The following is a 15,468-nucleotide window of genomic DNA, read 5'->3' as shown; positions in this document are numbered from 1 at the left end:
AGGGCTGCTTAGCATACTTAGGCAGTGCCAACAGGGCCCACAGCTGATGTCAACCCTGAGACCCCCTTTATTTTTAATTTTTTTTAAGACTAACACACTGAGCAATGAAAGGCAGCTGCACCTAATCACCCTTTGATTGTCCACAGACTGATCTAGTGCCACTGTGGGAAATGTGTAAGTAGGAAGATGTCCAACATGGCTTGGAGATAAGCCTGCTAGCGGGGGATGGTATTTGGTTTTTTTTTTGCCCCAGGTGAAGCCTCCAGAGGGGCGCCATTGAGGCTCCCAGTCTGTGTACACAAATGTGTGTGGGGTGCGTGTGCCAAACTGGGTCTTTGACCCAGGAGAAATAAAGCCTAGTTTTGCCCCTGTCTGCTAGGAAAGGAAGCCCACCACCTGCCCAGGGTGCCCTCAAATATGGACAGCAACCAAGGAAAGTAAAATGGAGGAGGGGAGCCGACCCACTGGAGTCTGTAGCAGGTAGTGAGCATCTAGGGCAAGCATAGGCAAACTCGGCCCTCCAGATGTTTTTGGACTCCAACTCCCATTATCCCTGACCACTGGTCCTGTTAGCTAGGATGATGGGAGTTGTATTCCCAAAACATCTGGAGGGCCGAGTTTGTCTGTGCTTGATGTAGGGGTAACGAGAGACCACCTGCTTTGTGTGTGTTTTTTAAAGAACTCTGCTCCCTGCACTGTAAAGGGATGAGTTAGACAGAGACTGCTTTCCTCACTCTTCAGAATTGCTCTCCTCCAACAAAACATTCAGTTCGGGGCTTGGAAACATCTAGCACCCCATAACATAGCAGGAAAGCAGGAGGCGGGGAAAGAAGACGAATGCTTCTTCTACCACTTCCGCCCCTGCCTCGCCCCCAGCACTACAGCAGCTTCGAGGTTTCCTGGAATCCTTTGCCTCTCGTGCCATGGCGGGGAGGCCGATCATTAAACGACATTTCCCAGCATGCCCCGCGACAGCAAACTGGGCCGGCCTGTGCCGCAAACTACTGCTTAGGCGTGGGGAGAGCCGTCGGAAAGAGCGGTGCGCGTGCGACGGTCGCTTTACGACTGCCAGGGTCGGATCCGCTTCCGGAGTGAGCCACCCCGAAGGCAGCCGTTGCCGCCGCTCGCCGTTCCGCGTAACCTGGAGACGCGACAGCGCCGTTCGGCGATGGGCGGGAGGCGATTGTGACAGGCGGCGCTCTCCGTGCCCGCCCCCTCCTCCCTGCCCGGGCAGAGCGGGCCCCTCCAGGCCTGTCGGGATGGAGGAGGAGAGCATGGAGGAGGAGGGGGGCGGCGGAGGAGCGGGAGGAGGCGGCGGCGGAGGAGGAGGAGGCGGAAGCGTCAGTAGCAGCAGCAGCAGCTACGAGGCCTTAATGGACGACCAGAACCACAACAACTGGGAAGCTGCGGCCGAAGCCGCGGCAGCAGCAGCAGGAGGAGGAGGGAGCTACGGGCAGACGCGGCGCCGGCCGGGCTCTCCGTCCCCCGGGGAGCCCCACAAGGCCTCCCTGTCGCCCCACGAGGAGCTGGAGATCCACATGATGTCCGAGGCCGCCAACGGGCCAGGGAAGGGCTGCGAAGCCACGCCGGTCAAGGGGGGCTCCAGCATCAACCTCAACATCAACCCCTCGGCCTCCAAGTTCTGTGAGTGAGAGAGAGGCCGAAAAGGGCCGCCCTCCTGGCCAAGGGAGGCCGTGGCCCAAGCGGCCGTGTTTTGCGCCACCTCCATCCCGCCCCCACTCCGGTCGATCTGTTGGGGAGCTGGGCTGAGCAGAGGAGGCCAGATTGGTTCGTGCTCCCCCTTGCACGGAGCAACCCGGCCCATTGGCCCTTTTTTCAGGTCGTCAGAAAAGCCCTGCTGCATCTGGCCAGGGGCCCAGCTAGTCCAACATCCTGTTCACACCGTGGCCACCCAAAGATGTCCCAGGGTGCCCACATGCAGGGACCTCCGCAAATAGCGGCTCGCAGAAACCGACATTCAGTTTACAGCCTGTAAATCCTGTGGCATTGCTCTGTCCTTGCATCTTAGTGAAAGGATGGGGTTTTTTTTGTTTTTTTTTGCGGGGATGGGTGGGTAATAACCACAGTTGCTCCCTGGGGTACTACTACTACTACTACTACTAATAATAATAAATTTTATTTATACCCCACCCTCCCCAGCCAAGGCTGGGCTCAGGGCAGCTAACAACCAATTATGAAACAAATTGAATGAATACAACTTAAAAGCAAGATTAAAATACATTAAAATGCAGCCTCATCACAGGAGGAGAAAGGAAAAAAGAAAGAGGGGGAGGGAATCAAATTGCCTCCAAGCCAAAGGCCAGGTGGAACACCTCTGTCTTACAGGCCCTGTGGAAAGAAATCAGCTCCTGCATGGCCCTTGTCTTATGAGACAGAGCGTTCCACCAGGCCGGAGCCAGTGTTGAAAAATCCCTGGCTCTGGTTGAGGCTAATCTAACTTCCTTAGGGCCCGGGACCTCTAGGGTGTTGCTATTTATGGACCTTAAGGTCCTCCGTGGGGCATACTGGGAGAGGCGGTCCCGTAAGTATCAGGGTCCTAGGATGATGGGATTCTGGTTGTACCTTCCTTAACAGATAAGGGGCTGGTGCTCTCTTCAGTTGTGGGTTTATGATTATTGTCCAAGTTGCTCCACAGTTAAAAAGTGCTACACATGGAAATGTTGAGAGATAACTAACTATGGGACATCTGTCTGATCTCTGGTGACATGAATTTGCGTGCTTATACACGCTAGAGACTGCTCTCATATGCCTGTCACCATATGTTCTCCAGCTGAGGATGGCGCCTCTTACTGCTTAAACTGTTTCCTTGACATCATCACAGTGTGTGCATGAATTGCTGCCCTCCGTAGTTTGGCTACATATGTGGGTATCGTTTTGGCTGTACAGTTCTTCTGAACACCAACAGTCAGATTTATGAAGAATAAGATAGTCCTTCAAATAACCTGATCCCCAAACCATTTTGTTATGTTTAGCACTGCATATGGCTTATTTTACAGGGTAGTTGGAAGGATTGTTTTAATCAAGTGTGCAAGGCACTTCGAGCACTTGGAAAACTGGGTTATATAAAATGATAGCTTGCTCTTGTACCAGTAGGTTTCCAGAGAAGCGTACGATAAAACATAATCAACAAAAACAATTCAACAACATAAAAGTACAAAAAGTTACCCAATGTGCATTTACTTTTGCATGCGTGCACACACATGCTTATGGAAGTGCATGTTGTTTGCCCTATTGTTTTACTAAGAAAAGTATAAATATTTGAGTTGGGAAAATTGCTATGTAAACATCTGTGTGTTTCAGGAGGCAATTGAATGCAAACATCTATCAGCTTCTTTGCCCGTGTCCTCATGTGCCACACTGTTCAGAGCCATGCCATAGATTCCCTTACTGTTACATCTGAATTTTCCCCACTGCACAAACAATGAGCAGTAAGCCAAGAACAAACCTTGGTTATAGCTCATGATTTGTCTGGAGCAAAAAGGACCATAAACGTGGGTTAAGATGTAATGCTAAGCCAAACCATGGCTCTGTTCCAGGTAGCAGCAGGGCCAGAGTAGGGCAAAATGACTGCAAATGTTTCTTTTGAGTACCCACATGCTTGTTCACATTTCACCATGGTTTGGCTTGGGGTTAGGTGTAAATGTATAATGTCTTGTCTTTAAACATGCTTTGTGTTGAAATAAACATATTGATGTCTCTAGCACACTGATGAGAACAAATTCTTGTTCTTGTATCACAGTGAAAAATGCGTTTTTTGCATCTCAAAAAATACGTTTTTTGCATCTCAAAAAATACGTTTTTTGCATTATAGAGATGATTTACATTTAAGACAGCTTTACAGATGTTGCTAAGAATGTTGGTGCAATTATTTTATCATTCTTCTCATTGTGTTCCATAAGTGCATTAAGATGATTTATTTTCTCTTATAGTAATGAATGTTATAACAATAGAAGACTATAAGAGCACATACTGGCCAAAGTTGGATAGTGCCATAGATCAGCTTTTAACTCAGTGTCCTGGTGACTACATCCCCATCTCCTATGAACAAATATACAGGTAAGAAAATTTTACAAGCTTTGTATGGTTCTGGAATAAATTATTTTGCATTTAAGGTTTGCTGTATATCAATTGTGTGCATAGAAGCTACTTTTAATGCACTAGTATTGCATTCTTGGGTAACAATTTTCATTTTAATATTAGATTTTAAGACTTAAGGTTGAAAGACAGGGTAAAAGTATGATAAAAAAATGAACCAGGTAACACATTTTTGAAGTTTTCATTTATTGGAAAGTAAGGTGAATAATTTCAATTAATCTTGGGTTATGCATACAAAAGGAGGAAAAAGCTTCTAGCTGCTTTTTCCAGAATATGCATATGCTATAACCTCTACCTTGTTCTCCCTTATTCACCTTTTCTCTAAACAAAAAACCCCAACTATTGTTACCTTTCTTTATAAGGGATTTGCACCACCCCCTTAATGATTTTGGTTGCCTTTTTTTTTTTTTTGGCATCTTTTCCAGCTCTACAATAAACTGCATGCAGAATTACAAGGATTTGTATAACAGTGTTATGATATTGGCAGGTTTATTTTAAGTCCTTTTTCCTAATGATCCTTAGCACAGAATTCTCCTTTTTTTACAGCTGCTTGCTTTACACTAGGTCAGCATTTTCATTGAGCTATCCACATTGACCCCAAAATTTCTTTCCTGGCCAGTCACCACTAATTCCTGAAATGCTATATACATTCTAGCTGAGCTAGATAACTCCCAAGCATTTTGAAGAGTTTTTACTTTCTTGACTTTCCCTTTCAACTTCCCTTTTTACACTTCTGTTGAATTTTGAGAAGGTTCCTCTTTTGAAGTATATGTGTGACTGCTTTCAGTTTCCTTGACAATTCCCCACTTCCATATATGTTGAACTTGATAGCCGTGTCATACGGCATTTGGTTCAACAGCACTTTACATCCCCTCTTTACCACTTAAATTTAAGTCTTGAGTCTCTTCCCATCTGATCAGTTCCATTAGGGCAAACGTTTTAGGGCACCCTGAAATCTTACATCCCTAACTGCAATCACCCAGTTAATGTGTGGGTAATTTGTCTCCTATTACTACCGCACTTCCTCCTTAGAATGCCTCCTTGATTTGGATTCACAATCGCAAGTTCACCATTTTAGTTAGGGTGGTGGGAGATGACAGTATGTCCCTAACAATTAAGTTACTAGTGTCAGCCACAGTGGTTCTATAAAGGAGCCTGTCTCTTTAGGGAATTCTAGCTTTTTTGACTGTGTCCTCTTTGACTTACAGTCATCCCTAGTATGCACTTCCTGTACTTTCTGTAGGCTTTGAATCTAGTGATGACTGTGCTGCTGGTTCTCTTTGTTCCACCAGGTTTCCATTATGCCCGGTATATCTATGCTGTTCTTTAAAACCAAACACTTCAGCTCTCCCATCTTGTCTTGAAATCTTCTAGTATTGGCATATAAACACTTATAAATGGTGTCTCTCTCCAAATGTCTCTGGCATAATGTTTTCCACTATGGTGCTTTCAGCTCTTAGAATAGCTATCATGTACCCCTACACCTCTGTTACCTAGTTCTTCCCTCTCCCATTGGGACAGATCTATAGATATGTTCAACCCATCACTTAGGGATGATTTGTCCCAGGGGTTCTTTGTTTGTATTGCTGGGTGGTTTTTAATGTTCCAAGGACTGCATTAAGGTTATTTAGAATTCTGTTTCGGTGAAACTCTTGCCGGTTTATTTCCTTGGCTCAGAATCTCTGAGTGTGTTGATGTCTTAGGTATAGTTCCTGGATCATCTATGATTGTGAAAATTTATGGAATATTCAAGGGCCAGCCAAATACAGTATGGATTACAATAATTCCTCAAGAGATATGAAGTAGCCTTTTTTAGTTAAAAGGAGCTCGGTGATTTTGGGCAGGGATTGGGTTGTTGGTACCTTCAACTCTGATTCAAATAGCAAATACAGGTTTAATGGCAACACTAGCTTGGCACTGGGGGTGTTGAGAACCCTCAATAAAATGGGCTGAGAATCATGGGTTTCTTGAGGACCCCATGGAAATGAACAGAAGCTGTAATGCTGGCAGAATACCACTGGCGCTTAAACTTCAATTCTTTGTTATCCTCTGCTTTCCTCATCTGCAATCACTTGCTATGTGTACACACATTGCTTTGCAGTGCTTATCTCATAGAGCTTTGCAATGACTCCATGAAATAGGTGAGGCCGAGAGATGTTTGGGTCTTGTCCATGACCAACCAATTTTCTTTATTGCTCACCTAAATATTTGTCTAAAAGCAGCCCAGTGTCTAAAAGCAGCATTCTGTTTGCTGTAAGCTGACACCATCTGACTTGTGCTTTATCTGCCCCACTGTAAAATTATCTTTCTGAGAAGGACAGCGGAGGTGACCACTCACTTTTTGAAAATATGAACCAGGGTACTGTCATGTACCAAATGTCAAAGAAATTGAATGCATGTGCTTCCATTTCCTTTGTTGTCCTGGGAATTCTAACATGGGGCTGAAGAGAGGGAGATATACAGAGTTATACACAGTCAATATAAAGTTAGTTGTGGTGTACAGTAGTCCCATTTATTTTGGTGAAGCTGTTTCATTCTGTTGCTTTATCCTGTTAAGATAGGCTCACTAATTAAAATGTTGCCATCCATTCCAATGCAAGTTGCTGTTTTTGTTTTTTTCCTGTTAAAGACAGGCACACTCACGTAGACTTAATTCCTAAATGCTTTGGTTTCATTCACAAGAAACTTGTTAGCATTTTTTTATCTGAAAGTAAAAAAAATGCATTTTTTTCTTAGTGATTCAGAAACGTCATATTGCATACAGTGGCCAAAACAGCACCATTGACCATATTACACACATGGGAAACAAAAGAGCTTTGACCATATCATTGCAGAAGTGTTTTGCACAATAAAATGAACAAGGGTTCCAAGACGTATGGTGTTTTTTTATTAATTAATAAAACTTAATTTTAAAATATTTTATTACCACCAAATAAACACCCTTCTGATTTTTAAAACATAACAAGTTCATGGTTAGCCCATTCTACAAAAAACGTATGGTACATGTGTTAGTTGTGGTTTATGTGCTGTGGCTTATTGAACCTACCAAGGTACAAAATGACTAAAATTCACTTTGAATGGTCAGTGAACCTTTTCTGTGGCACGTAGTACCATTTTTATACCTTCTTTTGAAAGAGACAAAAATTAGCTTTATTTTGATACCAAAATAAGCCCAATTGGTTGAAAAATAAGCAAAACAGCAGGTTTTTTCTAAACTGATGCAGAAATTGCATTAGTTTATATCGTATGAAAATCAAAATTTAAAAAAAAATTCTCCTGTGCCTAATTTTGGACCAAATTTTTTTACAAAAATTAATTTGAGATTATCTCATAATTTATTAAAAAAGAAAATCTGAGTCATGAGAGCACATTCGAGTATTAAAATCAGGTGATATGGCGTGGAAGGACTAGTAGAAAAATGGTTATGGCCTTGTATCTGAGAATTGTGGTAGTTGTGTTTCTGAAATTAATACAGTGGTACCTTGGTTTTCGAACATCTCTGTTGATGAATGTTTTGGAACTCGGAACGCCGAAAACCCAGAAGTAAATGCTTCCGTTTTCGAACGTGCATCGGAAGTCTTCTGCTGAGGTACCACTGTATTTTTTTCAATTTTCTCTGTAAATTTGCAGACTGCCCTTTGTGCCTTGGTTTTCGAATGTTTCGAAAGTTGACCAGTCTTCCGGAACAGATTATGTTCGAAAACGGAGGTTCCACTGTACTTAAAAGTTCAAATGAAGCATTTTGGAGTCCCACATGTTATAATTGTTATTTAAATATAATTTTCTTTTCATTTTACTATTTTACTTTTGATCTGAGAACACTGCATGCATTGTCAGATATACTCCCTGTGTATAGTTTTGCTGCTGTTGCAATCTTGGAAAGTTCTTAAACGCAGTAGTATTTGGCAATAAAGGCTTTAGATGTTAAGACTTACGTAGATAATAACTTTTAATGGATTTCTCTTTTGAGCCCGATTAAATTGATGCGATATGTAGTAGAGATCTGGAGACACACACAAATTGCTTCAGAAGCAACTTCTGTACTTTGGGTTCACCTTGTACTCAGGATACAGCCTTGATTTTGATTTTCTGAGTAATTTGATGTCCACCTGCTGTCTACATGACAGCCACTGTCAATGTGAGCAGGAGTTTCTCTGCTGGTGCACATTGGGGCAGAAAATAAATATTGCATCCCCCCAAAAAGCTGGTAACAGTGAAGAAGTCCACACCCAGCATGGATCCTCTTGTCTCCATTGACTTGCATATGAATAATCATGGTAGCTGTCAGAGCCCCAATGCATGCCTTCAGAGCAGTTCCTGCCGTCAATGACAGTGTGAGCAGGGATTGTGATGAAGGTGCTATCCTATATAGCTCCAAAGTGGATACAAAGGATCATAGACAGCCTTGTTTTTGTTTCAGGCCACATTGGTGAAGGTCTGAATACTTCTAAAACAACATTCTTTGGTTTGTTACTTGGGCTTGATCTGAAGTGGCTTCATGCCCCTTGATCTGTGGCATTTTCTAGGTCAAGATGAAGGAACAGCTTTATGCTGCTTAAGGTTTTGTGGCTTTGATGGAATTTCAGCCATACTTTAGATAGGTGCTCAGAACAGAACCACTTCCAATGTTGGCAGTCTTAGGTGGGATCTATACCAGTAGCTTTTGGTGCAAGTTATTCTGAGTTCAGTGGGACTTGCTTATATTTTCACACCATTTGTTTTGTTGTGCAAAATTTGTTTCATCAAGAGGCAGAGGAAGCTTGGAAATAGGCAGGAAAGCAGGGCGGATAAAATCAATGATTATTTTTTAAAAATTGATTTAAATCAGATTTCTTTAAAATTTAAATTGGATTTTTAAAATAAAATGCTTTTGGAGGAAAAAATCTTTCTAAAGATAGTTTTCTATTTAAGTTACATTATAGTCCAAAGGCTATTCAGGAAAAAGGATTTGTTTAAACATGGATACATATGCTATAATGTTATTGTTTTAGTTAAATAAATTGTTTAAATTGTTATTAAGGAAATGATTATTTTTCTCCTTCCAATAAAGTACAGCAGAAAAGTTATCCAAAAATAAACAGTTCACTTACTAAACCTCACAATAATTTCATAATTACCAGTCTATGTACTTCTAATAGTATAACCAAATCAGTAATTTTTGATATAACTGAGAGAACTACTCTGAAAATTTATTATTCCAAAAATGAAACCTTCGTCTGGTTGTAAATATTAAGATTAAACCAGCAGGAATAAGTCTTTCGGGGGGGGGGGGAATGATTTAAATCAAGTCTTTCTGACTAGTGTTTTAAAATTGAGATTTAAATTGATTTGATTTAAATCAAATCCACCCTGCAGAAAAGTAGAGAAAAGCACTAGTCTGGACACCCCTTCATTGTCTTTCACTTTAAGCAAGTCGTGGAACACTGATCACAGATGATTGCTGAAATGTGGCTACTACTAATTGCAGAACTGTCAGTTTCCATTCAGAAATAGCATCTTAAAATCCTTGTAATGGGCAGGTATTTCTGTGCTACTTATTTTGTTTGTGGTTTGTAGCTTGCATTGCTGGGAAAGCCAACAGATATTAGCTTAGCTGAATCTAAGCCTCATTTATTTTGATTTTTAGAATCTCCGTCTATGGAACAGTTCAAGGTGATGTCGAAATGTCAAAATATACATTATAAACAATATCACATACAAAACCAACAGTTTAAACACTGTAAAAGAACTCACTACAACAATGATTGCTCTTTAAGCAATCAAGCAATGAAACCTCTTCATCCCAACGAACGTTTGGGAAAATTCAATTCTTTAAAATTCAATCAGCCCCCAAGAAGTAGCAGTAAAATATCTGCACTTAAGTGCCTAGGAGTAAAGTAAAGGAGTAAAGATTACTTACTTAAAGTGAAAGACACTGAAGGGGTGTCCAGACTAGTACTTTTCTCTACTTTCCTGCCTATTTTCAAGCTTCCTCTGCCTCTTGATGACACACACTTTTGCCTGGCACCAAAATAATATCAAAGTCTATGCAAAGTAAGCCTCCTTAGGGAGAGCATCCATTGGCATGGGGGCCAGCACTGAAAAGCCCTTCTTCTTTTGTAACTATTCTCCAGACTTCTGCTGGTGGGGCACAGAGAGGAAGGCCTGTAATGACCTTGGGGGCTGGGTAGGTTCATATGAGAGAACTGGGTATAGGGGTCCTGCGCTGTGTGGGGCTTTGTAGGTTTAAACCAGCATTCTGTGCCTAACAGGGAAAGTGTAAATTAGTTGACAGGAATACCTTTATGTTCAGAAGTAAAGACTCTGAAGGAATTAGATGAAGCTGTGGTTAAAGTGCATAAAGCTTGAGAAAGTGGCCCATGTTAATACAGACTCCAGTCATGTGAATAATTATTTGATGGCTTTCCATAACAATTTGATACAATCAAGCTATTCTATTAAAATCCCAAACATTATATATGAGGCAGCCTTAACTTTTCAATGTTTGCAAGGATGTCTGTAGGGAGCACAGGTTGTAGGCTGCTACAAAACTTGTTGGATAAATAGGGTCTTTGTTTAGGATGCGTATTGCTGAAGTTTCCTTTTAATTTTAAGCAGAATTTCTACTGGCTTGACATTTCTTGTTTTTCCCCCCCTGTGCTGCAAACTGTTGTCAATTCATCACTGTTCCTGTATTTATTTCTGCAGTTGTGTGTATAAATGTGTGTGCCAGCAGCATTCGGAACAGATGTATAGTGACCTAATAAAAAAGATAACTAACCACTTAGAGAGAGTCTCAAAGGAGCTGCAGGTAAGAAGCTGCACAATTTTGTTTTCCTGGGATTTGACATTTTACTGGGAGTAGTGTGCCACCGATCATTTGAAATGATTGTTATCACAGCTGTTACCTTTGTAGAACTCAACTAAACCTTATGTGTAATGTGTGAGTGTAGAGCACTAACCTTTGAATGATTCCTCTAGGAAAATGAGGTTTCACTGTGTTTACTTAGGTCCTGTATTTTATAAAAGTGTCATGAACCAAAAGTTGAAATAGATGCAATGGAATATTCTTCACTCTTAGACCTCTAGACTTCTCTGGGATAACATAAAAGTGAGCCAAAACCAGAGGAATTATTAATGTATATTTAAATTTTCTAAAAACATTTCCTTAGTGGTTCATTATGGCACATCGTAACCTACCCCGGGTCAGCACAAAAGTGCATTGTTTCCTCCCAAAGGAGCAGGCATTACTATATTTTTGCCTGGGTAAATTCCTTTGTGTTTTAGGATTGACCACAAATCCATCGCAGAACTTCAGCTTTCATTGAGTCTTGCTTAAACTGCTGATACACATTTGTTTTTACCTAGCCAATGTCACTTGTGGGTGACATTGACATCTTAAGAGGAGCTCCCCTTTCTCTTAGAGTATAAAAGTTTCTTTTTGTTCATTCTTGCTTGCCGTCGATGATGGGGGCAAGCATTTAGTTCTACCCTCAGTACTGAGCTACAAATATCCTAATACCTCTATGCTATACATTAAAACATGTAGAGCTGTTTACACTTGTGGTTCAAAGTTGGGCAACAAGGTGCAAAGGAAAGGAGAAGTACATTAAGAGAACAAGTATAAAAGTGAGTGGTAATAAGAAAAATTGTTAAGTCAATTTCTCACTCAGGGCTTGTAGAAAGATGAGAGAAGTGGTTAGAAGTTCCTATCCCCATGCATGTTTACTGGTTCTTTACTGGAATGTAGGGCTTTAATGGAGGAGGACTCCTGAGAGCAGCTGCTGCAACTACTGTTCCCTTTAATCCACCACTATCTTTTGTTTGCTTGTACTGGCTGAGCGGGGAAAGGCATATGCTTACAGACCCCACCATAACGGAAGTCTAACCTGGTTCAGGGTAGACATGGCCCACTATACCCCTCTGCTTCTACAGTCACCTCTTCTTGGTCTCTGCCTGCTCTTCCTCCTAGCTTTGAATGTCCTTTGTATAAATGGCTTTGTTTTTCAAAAAAATCTCCAAAAAATCAAATCCCTTTAAAAAATCTGTGTTGCTTTGTTTTTACTTTTGCCTTTGTTGTTGTTGCTGCTGCTGCCGCCAGTTATCTTCTGCGAATCTGCATTTTCTGCTGTGAACATCATCCAAGGAGCCAGTGGTGGTGTAGTGGTTAAGAGTCTCGTAATCTGGGGAACCGGGTTCGCTTCCCCGCTCCTCCACATGCAGCTGCTGGGTGACCTTGGGCCAGTCACACTTCTTTGAAGTCTCTCAGCCCCACTCACCTCACAGAGTGTTTGTTGTGGGGGAGGAAGGGAAAGGAGAATTTTAGCTGCTTTGAGACTCCTTAAAGGGAGTGAAAGGCGGGATATCAAATCCAAACTCTTCTTCTTCTTCAAATACTACTCTGTTATTGCAGATAGATGCTTGGATTAATCTTTGAATTTAACTGTTATTAGATTTCATTAAACTATTCAGTCCTTAGTGATGCAATGCAGTGCAAGAGTTCTGCATCAGCATTGAATTTAGGCTTCCTTCCTGTTGGGAACAGGGTTTTTAGGTCTTTGTTTTCTTTTCTGCGAGCCTGTCAAGGCAGAGGTTGATATGAATAAATTTCAGAGGTGGATGCTGGGATTGATAGGCATATAAAGTTTGTATTATGTTAAATGCACAAGCCTTGATACATTTAATCACCGTACCTACAGTAGGTCTTTATGTAGTTTTTGTGTAGAATTTTTGGGGTCAGGTGTAGTGCCTCTTACAGTCATCCTGATGTCTGGCTTGTGGTATCCAGCATGCAGTTGCAGTTACCTGGCCTCTCCCAGGCTTTTGCTTTGTGACTGGCTTTACTGTTACACCTTAACATTCTGGCTAAATAAATGAATAAAAACTTTACACTTGGATCCCACCTTTGTACCCTCGTGTTCAAGGTGATGAATATGTGATTCTCAGGCAGGTACCAGCCAAACCAATACCTGCTTTATTTCAGCAAGGTAGTGGTCTTAAGTGCCTTCAGATGATGGATCTTGCAGCCCTGAAGCCTGCTCACCCCCAAAATATGTTGATCCACACATCAGATTTTATTGTATCTCAATTTGTCAATCTTTGGAATGAATATTCTCATAATGAGAGGAACAGAAAAGTGTGCGGCAAGCCGCTTTAAGAAAATGCAGGCATTTACTAGGGGAAAGGCTAGCTTTTCTCTGGCCTCTTCCAGTCTTCTCCCTGCTCCTCTGTCCTGATAGAGATGGGAAAGTAAACATGATTCACTCCCAACTTCTAAGCTTCTTTAAGAAGATGCCATAATGTACATGTAATCTGATGCTTTTTCATGAATTATTTAGACACTCTCTCTATAATCTGTAAATCTTATTTTTAGCATCACACAATTTTATTGGCAATGATTCCACTGGTGTGAAGTGTCAATGTATAAAGGTTGTTTGCTAAAAAGAAAACTTGCCGCTGGATAGCACATTGTGCCTCTGAAGCATTATTCCCTAGTAAATTCAAATGTTCTGATACTTGCGTGTTGCTTTCCTATGGAATAAGGCTGAACATCGTGATTAGTTATTAAAAGTAGTGCTTCCTTATACTTGTTAAAGACTTCATTGCAAAATGTCAACATTGGTAGCTGAATGTTTTGAGGCAGCCGCAGCAAGTGTCCGCTTGTAAGTATTTATAAGTTAAATAATCATCCATTTCTAAACAAGATGTTTCTTGGATCTACAATGAGATACACTTGGTAACCAGAAAAACCTGCGTGTATGTATGGTTTCCCAACTGTACTTATTTTTACTTAAGAGATTTATACCCTTTCCTTCAGCAGATATCCGATGCAGGTTGGCAGGAACATGAGACAGCACCTGTTTCATTGTGGTGCCCAGAAAGCACAACTCCTTCTGTCATGTGATTTGCTTAATAATATTAATAGCAGAGAGTGGCTAACATATCTCTGCTATTCTGATTCTGATTCTTATTATTAATTATTAGCCTGCCCTTCACCTTAAGGTCCCAGAATACATTTTTTATTCGTAAAACTTTTGACCTTCCCTTTTGTTTAACTATTTTTTGTTTTTATGGCACAAATTGGGATCCTGTGAGACTCCTCATTGGAACTGGAGTTCAGTTTCCATCAGTGCCAGTTAGCAAAGTCAGTGGTCAGACAATGGGAGTTGCAGTCCAACCTGTGGAATAGGGCCACAGGTTCTCATTCACTGCCCTTCTTGTCATCCTGTTTTTATTTCTCTTGACTAGATAGAAGCTGCCTTGATTGCTCTGTTCTAGACTGGAAAAGTGAGCTAAAGATCTCACCACATAACTAACTGCATATTGCCCAGGCCTGAGCAAACGGGAGAACGTTTGTGTGTAAAATGTTCACAATGCTAGGATTTCTGTAGCTCATTCCTTTCCTCTGTTTGTGTTAGGATTTTGGTGATTCCTCTTCCTAGTTCCCAGCGCTGGTGAAGGTGCTTGAATTCTGAAGGGTCTGCTCAATCATAGGAGGAGCTGATCAGTATCCAAGATGAGGCCAGAGTTGTTGCTGGTGCAATCTTGCACTGGTGAAACTGTAGCAAGGTTTGGCTTGAAAGGGAGGGTAGGGATAAGATAAGCAGGTTAAAGCTGAATGTGTTTGCCTTTCATAGGTTGGCACAAGCTTATGCTTGGTCTGTGACAGCCACAGAGGAATGTTCTGTCTTTCTGCAGGATGTAACATATCCTTCAGAGAGTCCTTGCCTATCTCTCATCTAACATTAAATATTGTCATTATTTTAGCACTCGATGGATTTCTTTGTAATATTCAGCTCTTATCCCATTCCTCTATATAGTGCAGTGAAGTACTAATTTTGCTTTTTGTGTGACTAGTGACAAGTGAGCTTAACTTGCAGTGAGCAACCTGAATAGATGATGTCTTCTGTGGACTCTTCACCAGCTAAGGGGGCGGGGGGAAAGGGTTTTCCATTTTGTAAATTGTACTGTAGGTGGCAGCAGAATGCTTTCACTGTCTGAATACTGTTTAAACTGCAGAAAAGACAAGATAGATTTTCTCTTTTGAAAACCTCGTAGCTTTCCTGTGCATTAGATTGTCTCATAGATTTACAGAACCTGAAGCTTTGTTCCATACTGACTGTTCCCTGTATCACTTACAACCTCCCTATTATCCTCCACATGCACTACACTAAATACAGCTTATGCCTGATATATTACCTCCCCCCTTTATGTCACATAGTAACTGCTAGGTTTGGTCTAGCATAGTAACAATTCTGTAATTAGCCTTCCTTCATTATGCATCTGTAAGCATTCAACAAGTCTTGGAGATAGATGCGGATGACAATCAGTTGTCTAAATATCATAGAGAGGTTGCATAAGTCTACTTGGCAT

At 41.4% G+C, this 15,468-nt stretch overlaps 1 protein-coding gene across 3 annotated transcripts in view; it reads left to right on the top strand.

Moving 5' to 3' along the window:
* The first annotated feature begins 908 nt into the window (after nucleotides 1-908).
* Nucleotides 909-15,468, top strand: part of CACUL1 (CDK2 associated cullin domain 1) — a 37,491-nt gene continuing 22,931 nt past the window's right edge. For all 3 annotated transcript variants that reach the window (XM_083441170.1, XM_083441168.1, XM_083441169.1), the window contains exons 1-3: nucleotides 909-1,644; nucleotides 3,951-4,077; nucleotides 10,804-10,906. In XM_083441170.1, the coding sequence (XP_083297296.1) occupies nucleotides 924-1,644; nucleotides 3,951-4,077; nucleotides 10,804-10,906 (951 nt within the window). In that variant the 5' untranslated portion in view covers nucleotides 909-923. The remainder of the gene's footprint in view (nucleotides 1,645-3,950; nucleotides 4,078-10,803; nucleotides 10,907-15,468) is intronic.

The sequence above is a fragment of the Podarcis tiliguerta genome (genome assembly GCF_965153285.1).
Source record: "Podarcis tiliguerta genome assembly, chromosome: 5".
Taxonomy (NCBI): Eukaryota; Metazoa; Chordata; class Lepidosauria; order Squamata; family Lacertidae; genus Podarcis; species Podarcis tiliguerta.
This window is presented reverse-complemented; position numbering and strand designations above follow the sequence as displayed.